Source organism: Nanorana parkeri, unplaced genomic scaffold, assembly GCF_000935625.1.
Source record: "Nanorana parkeri isolate BGI_ZX_2015 unplaced genomic scaffold, ASM93562v1 scaffold2, whole genome shotgun sequence".
Taxonomy (NCBI): Eukaryota; Metazoa; Chordata; class Amphibia; order Anura; family Dicroglossidae; genus Nanorana; species Nanorana parkeri.
Window position 1 is genome coordinate 4,759,970 of NW_017306270.1, and position 9,249 is coordinate 4,769,218.

Consider the following 9,249-nt stretch of genomic DNA (forward strand, 5'->3'; position numbering starts at 1 on the left):
CCTATATTTTCAGGATTTACCAACATGAGCAAAGTTTTAGACTCTTCTAATTGTAATGCATTTTTAAAAAAAACTAAATTAACGCAGATCAAGGGTGTTAAATGTGTTAAATGTCACCTTTATGGTCAATATGCCCTGTGTACCTGATGCTGCTCAGAGTACCCCCAGTGCTGCTCAGCGTGCCGCTCTTTTACTGGTGGTCACTGGGAGCATTGTTTCTTACATTGCAGATTAGTGGACTAAGGATCAGCAGACGAGGGGGAAGGGGAGGACTCTGAGATGTAAATATTGGCCATCACAGCAATCACATGGCACAGAGCCGCTTCAATTGGCTGTGTGCATTTTTCCTGTATTCTGACCTGTCTGACAGCTTGATCACAAGCATTCAAAGGGCACACTGTCAACAAGTGTGTTTTTTCTGCAGTACTATTTATAAACAGTGCTCCAGAAAAATGAGTTCACCCCTTTTTACTATATGGTGGTAGTGGGGGGGTTAATGTGTATTACCCTCCACCCCTTAGGAAGGTGCAATTGGTTGTAAACACCATGTCGCAGCAAAATGTAGAGGTCTTAATCCAGCCTTATATATCCCATATGCCTCCTGACACTGAATAGGTGAGAACAAGCAAATATGTAGAACCCCACTTGCTCCACGTTCTCAGTTCTGCTGTCCGTGTTTCTACATCGTATAGTGCAGTCCTACAGACAAGCCTTAAGGTAATGTGTATGGATTTTGTACATATGTATGTTCTGTTTTTCTTAGGGCTGGTGCACACCTAGGCGACTCCTGAGCGCGTGGCAATCGTGCACAATATCGCACGGATTGCCGTGCGGTCATTGAGTCGTCCAGCCCAGACAGTTGCGCTGTGGGTGCATTATTTTTTAATGGCACCCCAGTCGCGCCGGGTGGATCACGCGGTTTCCCGACACGATTCCACCTGTGCATCCGAACACCAAAACAACCGCGCGTCGTGTATCACAAAAAAAATGCATGTACCTTATTCCTGCATTTCCGTGCGGATGTCACCCCATTTAAATCAACCCAGGTCTGCACCGGGCCTCAAGGTCAGGACTAAAAAAAAAAAAAAAACGAAAACAAAATGTACTTTTCTATATGATTAGCAGATGAAGCTCTAGTGTCCTTTTTACACAGTTGGTTATTTCGGCTTTGCTGATTGAAGGTGATGTACATTTACTAGGTAGTTCTTGCAAGTCGATCGATGACTAGGGGGGGCAGAAGCTTTAGGAGGACAGATCCTGCCTCAAAGCAGGCTGTTTCCACTCTTCTGTCTCCTGACCTAGTCCATAGTGCTCTCTCATGTCTTTGTTTTGTGTTAATTATTTATCTCTAAAACAAAGATTGTATACATGTGGAAAAAAAAAATATTCAATAAATGAAACTTAAAAATAAATTAAATTGATCCCAAAACCATTATGGTTCTTTTTTCAAATAAATGTAAACCGGAACAATTAACCTTTTCTGTTTGCTTTCTTTTGTTCTGATAAATATATCATTAGAATCATTTTGTTATATCTGTTCATTAAGTACCAATACCCATTGATGCTGCCAGAAATCCAATGCTGTCCTGTGCGCTCTGTAATGTTATCTCAAACGAAATTATCTAAGAAGTATGCTAGGACTACAGAACACCTACTCCCATGTTGTAGAGGAGAGCGGGGCTGTTCTGTTGTCCTAACACACTTTCTAAAAATGCTGCTCCCCCACAGATCTAGTACAATGAATGAGTGTTATCACCCTAAGACAGAAAGTTACTGGCAGGATCACCAGGTGGAAATAAAAACTTGAAAAAGCAAAAGTAGTGCGGCCACCACATTTAAGGGCTAGTAAGCTGCTATGTATTACAGTTTTGTTCTTGGGAGTTAATACACTTTAATGAGATCAGAGTCTTTCTTGTCACATACATGTCTTACTTTTTTTTTCTTGTTTTGTTCTCTGTTTGCAGGACTTTCTTATGGAAACATTCATCATGTTTAAGAACCTGATTGGGAAGAATGTGTACCCCTCAGACTGGGTTATAATGAACATGATGCAGAACAAGTGAGTCCTGAATATTAAACATTGAAATATATTGTGCCTATGTTGTTGCAGTGTTGAGTGTGATATGAAAAGTATGTAATTGTACAATCTCTCAATGGGTTGGAGCTGCACACCCACATGTCTTCTATTGACATGCATGAGAAGACCTTCTAAACTTTTATATGAAAAATCTTATGAGAAAATTTGACAAAGCCATCCCAAAGCTACCCCCACACTGCAAGGGTTAAATGCTCTGTTTTGTCAAGGGGGCTTCTCTAAAATTGTTTTACTTCGCTGAGCCCCACTCCCCCAACAGTTGGCCCTCACCTCTCTCCCCCCTGCACTGGCTGCAGAATGTCTTTCCGCATCCTCACGTCTACTGTTGAGCTGTGGACCTTGCATTAGAGGTGATGACATCAGCGGAACTTCCGGCCGCCGGAGCAGAGGGAGGAAGAGGTTCCAGTTCTGGTCTTGGAGCCATTGGGAGCTGGAATCAGGTAAGTAAGAGTCCTTTTTACACCTCCCATAAACAAAAACAAGCAGTAAAACCTTGCAGGTGGGTGGTAGCCCCACTGCAAAGGGAATCATTCTTTCTTTTATCTGGGCATCAGCTTTTAGTGAAGGACGATGTTTCATGCCCACAGATTATTGTAAGTGATGCTCTCTGGTATATTGGCATTCGAAAAGACAAAAGTCAGGCATTCAGTATATATACTCTAAATGGACTTCCCTGGAGCCAGAATGTTTTATCACCTGCTATAACGCCAACTTTTACTTGATACTGAATATTTAATTCCAAGCTTGAAAGATGTATATCCTCAGTGTGGTTACCTTTATAAAATACAGATGCACTGCAGCTTTTTACTGGAACGGCTTCGCAGCTGATGTCTTCCAATACATCTCTACTTATCATTAAAGTGACAAAGTTAAAAATAAATTTCCATCCCTTAAATGATGTCTCTTAATCCGATCTTCCTCTTCTTTCCTGATGTTTTAATCTGTCCCTCCAGCGGTGCGGCGGCTCTCCGATCCGGCGCTGACTCCTCTGTCCCTGCAGGCACTTCCGATATGAATGCGTCCACAGACCTACCTTCGCTCGTCTCCCGGCCGTAAACCTGAACTGCGCGTAGACACGATGTGTCTACGCGCAGACGCGCAGATGCTTTGCGGCTGCCTGGGCAGTTTCGGGTTCTAGGGCGGGAGCGCGCGGCGAAAATGGGGTAAATTTAAAAGGCTGTTAAAGCGTTTTTGTTTTTTTTTAACTTTTTGCATATATTTACTGCTTGCTAGTAGTAGATATAGGCAAAAAAACAGAGGGTTTAAAACCCCTTTAAGCAGAGTCCCAAGATTTAATGAGAGCACTGAACGCCTTGCTGTCATTGCATTTATGTTGGTGGGAGTCGGGGTATTTTGTTTATATTAACTCTAAACTGAACGGATCTGTCACACATAAGAGTCAGTTTATATGTGACATTGTGTCAGCCTGTTTGCCATTATCCTATTTTTTATGCCACTGTGTAACAGTCCCTGCATGTTTTCATTATATGTGGGTGTTATAAGGTGGAATTTAAAAATTAACCAGATGAATCAATATAGAAACATCAACTTGGTCCATATTGAACTATGTGTAATACACTGTGCTCTTCCTTTGTATTGCATTCTAATAATCCTTTGCACAGCAGTTGAAATTGGAGCAGGTTGACCAGTAGGAGCCCACATTTACACTTGAGGATGAGCGTTTCCAGGCTTGACAATTTGTTGTTTTAGCCAATGAAAATCTAGTTACTAGGAGGAGATAGTTGTTAGATACGAAATTGTGCAAAATTGCACCTTTTTCATGTGTTTTTCATGCATGCTTATTTCAATTATTATTATTATACAGGATTTATATAGCTCCAACAGTTTGTGCAGCGTTTTACAATATAAGGGAGACATTACAATACAATTCAAGACAAGATGTTAAGGAGGGCCCTGCCTGTGAGGGCTTACAATCAAAAATGGAGGGGCAAGTGATACATGAGGAGGTAGCTGTGTGGGGATGGATTGTTTGATAAAGAGTTCAGTGGTTAGTTTGAAGTGTGATAGGGTTCGCTGAAGAGATGAGTCTTTAGCGATCCCCAAAAGGCAGTCAGAGTAGGAGATAGACAGGTTGGGGTAAGGAGTTCCAAAGAATGGGAGAGACTCTGGAGAAGTCCTAGAGGCGAGCATTGAGGTCTATAGAACCAAAAAGGTGTGATTCTGCCCCCCAAAAAAGCTCATGTGCTTTTTTTCAGCTGCAAGTGATACAATGCTCAGCTGTGAGTGGGCACCATTGAATATCATAGGATTCTTCATGTTGTGCGTTGTCACACTTTGGAAAATACGCACAAAAAAACAGGCTGGTGTGCAGGCTGGTTAACGTAACACTGAAGACAAAAACTCTTTTTTTTATTTGGATAGAGTAAGGGAGGGTTATAACCCATGTCATTTTTGTGCCCTCTGTGTGCTATTGACGAGATTTCCCTTCACTTCACGTTTGATAGCTACAACAGGAAGTGAAAGGAATTCTTGGTGATGAGCAGGGTCACCAGTGTCCCCACTGGAAGATGTTTTGGCTTTAGTTGCACTTTAAGGTTCATAGACGAGAAGTTTATTTTATCTCTGTTATATTATTTTATATGTATACGCACTGGCAGCAAAATTTATGGTACCTTTTCAGAATCAATTAATACTACATTTTAATAGTTCTACCTCTTTATGCCCAAGTGTTTTTTGGAGTGGTACTATATCAGCTTAAAAGATACAGAATGTATTTTAAGGATAGTGCATTAGTAAGCAATTTTGCAAACCAGGTATCATATTTTATTATCTTAATTTTAGAAACCGCACAGGTTTTTAAAAATGTTTTCTATTTTTTTTAATGCAAACTATGCAAACAAGCATATAGACCCCCGTTCACTTCATGTTTTATGTATATTACTTCCCAATTAAAATCCAAGTACCCTGCCAAGACCTTAATTGAACCGTTCTTTAGGACATAGGTTAGAACTCTGCAAGTGTAGCAATTGTATCCTGTGACAGATGACCAATATGTTACCTTGTATATGGTTTAGTTGCGGTTTTGAAACTGCCTGTAAAGTGCAGGTTACACAGTCCTGGTCAGTAAGACATTGAGTGGCATGCAAAGTGAGGTAACTCATTGCTGCCTATTAATAATAATGCATTGCTTAGTAAGGGCTCATGCACATGGATGCAAATACAGGTGTATGGACGTGAAGAGTAAAATAAGCCTGTATGTGTAGTGCCCGGAGCCCCAGCTGCTGCATTTTTGTGCTTATAGGAACGTATTAACAGAATACGAATTAAGTGGTTATACGTGTCTACGCCAGTACTTCAGCTTACACTTGCATACATAAGGCACCACATTTCAGAACAGATTCAACAAGAAAAAAAATGCTTGATTCCCTCATATATACTAAACAGCATGAGTGGGGGAATCCCCCTCCCGGGTTATTGAATTCTGACATGATAGTTCATCATGAAAGCAAGCTTGGAGCAGTGACTACTTTACAACACACACAGGGAGTACGGGAACACAAGTAGCCACCCTCCAGAAGGAAGGACAGTGTCAGCACCAATTCAGAAATGATTTGAAGATCTACAGCCGAGTGATGCACTTATAAGCTACATTTTTGTTAATAATTAAGGTACTTGAATGCATTTTTAGGTTTTAACTTCTAAGTTTACTGTCACTTTAAAAGAAAAATTCCAATCATCTATAATAGGCTGTTCCTGCAAAGGGTTCTGGGAGGACAACCGCTACTGGGCCTATGAGGTCTGGAGGCCCAAATCTGACTTCTTGAAAAACAAGTTGGCAATGTTAGCTGCAGTATTTCTATGCGCACTTTTGGGTGTTTGTTGTCCATGGAGTGACTTCGGAAGTACACTTGTCAAGACAGACATGTGAGCTGCCATTGGTGGCCTCCTTTTGCAAGTGCTAAATACCTGGTTGAGTTTTGGTTCACAAATCTGGAGCAGGGACCCGGGAAAAGAAATTCCAGGAAAAAGTCAGAGTTCCTTATTTTTATACCTTTTCTAGGTTAGTAAATATTAAAAGTATTGAAGAGAATCCACACACTAACATTTGTAACATTTTCAGAAGAAATAGTCAACAATGGTAGTCTTCATTTCAAGTAGTAGGAAGTATTATTTATGTTGCTAAACATCCCCCCCGGATCATTTCAAATGAATGGCATTCCAAATCGCATCAGTTTGATAATGGTCTAAAACTTGTGCTGTTGTCTTTGAATGTTTCCGCTCTTTATATAAACAGAATTGCCGCTTAGTCTCCCTGCTCTTTTAGCTTTGTGAAATGTAACACAGCAGCTATGCCCCACACATACTAAGTTTGCAAATTCCAAATAACCGGTGTAGAAAACAAATTGCTATAGTCATATGTTGCTTGTTTCCAGCCTTGCAAAGTCATGATAATGAATATTGATGCAATGTTTGTTGTCATACATCATTACCAACAATAGTTTTTTGAAGAAAAGCATATTTCTCAAGCCTTGACGACACCAGTGATTTATGAGACCTACAACAAAGCTACTTCCTTCAAGCGGAGCTGATTATGGAGCCTGAGAGCAAGCTGCAGATGTGTCAACGTTAACAGTGGGGCTTATAGGGCGGGGGCTGTAATAATAACAAAATATTTTGGTTAGATTTAAACAGCCATTCTTCCATGAATGGAATTTCAGTTATAGCCCCTTAGGTCCTTCAAGACGTCTAGCAGCCAGATCTCTTGCTGAAATTTCCAACTGACTAAAGTTTTTTAACAAAGAAAAAAACTTTAACAAATCAATATGTTAATATTTCATACATGTTTATATGGTCGCTCCCACTGACTTCCTGCAGGAAGCTGCTAGTTATTTGGTCTTGTGGCTGTCTTTCATATAGGGGTCTTTTACTGTGGGCCTGACATGCTTCTCTGAGGTGCATGCATGAACCATCTGCTGGCCTAAATAGGAGACTGCAGCATAGGCATGTTCCTGCTTATCTGTGATGTTACTAGGGGGCTAGAAAAGTTTATGCTCGGTGCACCATATCCATTCCCCGACCAAAGTTTTCTACTGGTCATTGACATTTTCTTCACTTGATCCATGAATTCTGATTTATAGTTTGCTTATGACCTTACTGCTGCCTGCATGGAGCCTGCCCAGTTTAGGTTATGCATTTGCATGATAACTTGGTAGATTGCTGAATGCAGACTTGCAATAAAGTACAACTGAATAATTTTTTTATGGATAGAGTGGAGTAGGGATCTGTCAGGTTGCTATTGCTGTTTGTGTCCCCGTTATGTAGATTCACCCTCTTTCTGTTCCTGGTGACCTTTATGCAACTGAAAGAAAATTCCATATTTTTGGTTGTCATTAGAGCAGGAATAGATAGAAAATCAAAATGGGGACATTAGTTCTGGTTACGATACTGACCACCAGGGTTTTCCCTCTCTTTGGAGAGATTTTCTCTCGCTTCCTGCTGTGGTTATTAGACAAGAGGTGAAGGGACACAAATGGCATAAAGAAAGCTTACAGCAGTCATAATCCTCCTTCCCTCCCTTACTCTATACAAAATTATATAACTTTTAAAAAAAAAGAAAGTTTTGGCTTCAGTTCTATTTCATTTGTGTCTTTTAGACCTGCCTGAAGTTCAGCTTTAACAAAAAATTAAATAAAGACCCAAACCCATTATAGTTTCCTTTTAAACTCAGCACCTGGGTGCAGTCCATTCTCACCAGTGGTGACAGGGGGTCCATAGAACTGCATGCATTATAGTTGGTTCTATAGATATTGTTTGACAGCTCTACTTGCTTCTTACAATTAATGATGAATAATACAGAATACTATTTCAGCTTTCTTGCCTCTTTTACCCGATGTACAGGTCTCTCCAGAAATAGAATGCGCTATTGGAGAGAATATATTAGCTAATAAATGCAAGGTTATTTTTAAGGGGACTACTGAATGCTCACATACAATTAATTTACTTCTTTAATCTTTTCTGCTTTCATTTTTCAGTGTTGTTTTCTCACAGGGAGCACTGAATACACATTTTTCTTCTAACGCACAATGTACAATTGTAACAAAATCTTAAGATGTTTTCCAAGAATGGAGGAAAAAAGAAAATCAATTTTCCCTTTTAGCTTCTCTCAAATCATCAATTGCGTCTCCTGCATGTTAACCTACTTCCATCCTTTGGGAACAGCGTCTACTCGCTACTTTAGCTTTCCTGATTGATGATGACAAAATGCAAACATTTCGTTCTTATTCACAGTAAGAGGCTCTGTAGAAGTGTACACAAACACACGTTTGTCATGCAGATTTATACCAAAGTGTCACTGAGGAAAAGAAAAAAGTGGATCAACTGAAGGGTTCGTCCACCCTTACATTTTTCACATGTCAGCCGGACTGGTCTCTCTGTGGGTCCACCAGTGAGATATATGGCCCTTAGTACCCAGCTGCCGGCAACCATTGTTATCAGGTCTTGCTGGTGGAATTTTAGTTTTTAAATTAAATGAGGGAAGTCGTTTTTGTTTTTTTTTGCTGAGAGACTAACCAGGATTGCTATGCCCATGTTGAGGTCATTTTGCATACGAGTCCAGAGAGGGATTCTAGGCCCCTGGCATTCTATGTTCCCTGTGCATCTCCTTCTATACTCATCTAATGCAATTTCTGACACACAGCCCTACTGCCTATATTGCCGCTAGCATTATATATTTTCTTTTCAAATATATTTATTGAATTTTCAAAAAAAGACTTTACAGCTGTTTACAGCAAATGAACAAAGGTAGCATGGCCAAATCATATCAGCTGTGTTTGCAGACGCCTGCTGTGGCTGATAAGATATATGGCCATTCTAGATCACATTCTGTTTCATAACTGCAATATCGGATACAAGTAAGAATCCTTGGGACATCCAGAACCCTAGAGTCTTGGACAGGGTGAAGAGAAACATACCCAGCAGTTAACTAGGAAGTAAAATTGACCATACACCCATGAGCTGAATGGGAAATAACTCCCAATACATCCATTCACGCTAAACCATGTGGATAGGAATCACCCTGCCGGGCTGTTGTATGTCAGAAAACCCAAGTAGTGATTGCAGCTTATTGGCTGCATTCACTGTTTGGCAGAGAATTTTCAGATCGACTCCTTCGACAACTGGTTGTCACACGGAAA

At 40.4% G+C, this 9,249-nt stretch overlaps 1 protein-coding gene across 1 annotated transcript in view; it reads left to right on the forward strand.

The window, feature by feature from the left end:
* The window catches only part of DOCK1 (dedicator of cytokinesis 1), a 373,877-nt gene that overhangs the window by 245,797 nt on the left and 118,831 nt on the right, over positions 1-9,249 (forward strand). The window contains exon 30 of the mRNA XM_018561275.1: positions 1,965-2,059. Within this exon, the coding sequence (XP_018416777.1) occupies positions 1,965-2,059 (95 nt within the window). The remainder of the gene's footprint in view (positions 1-1,964; positions 2,060-9,249) is intronic.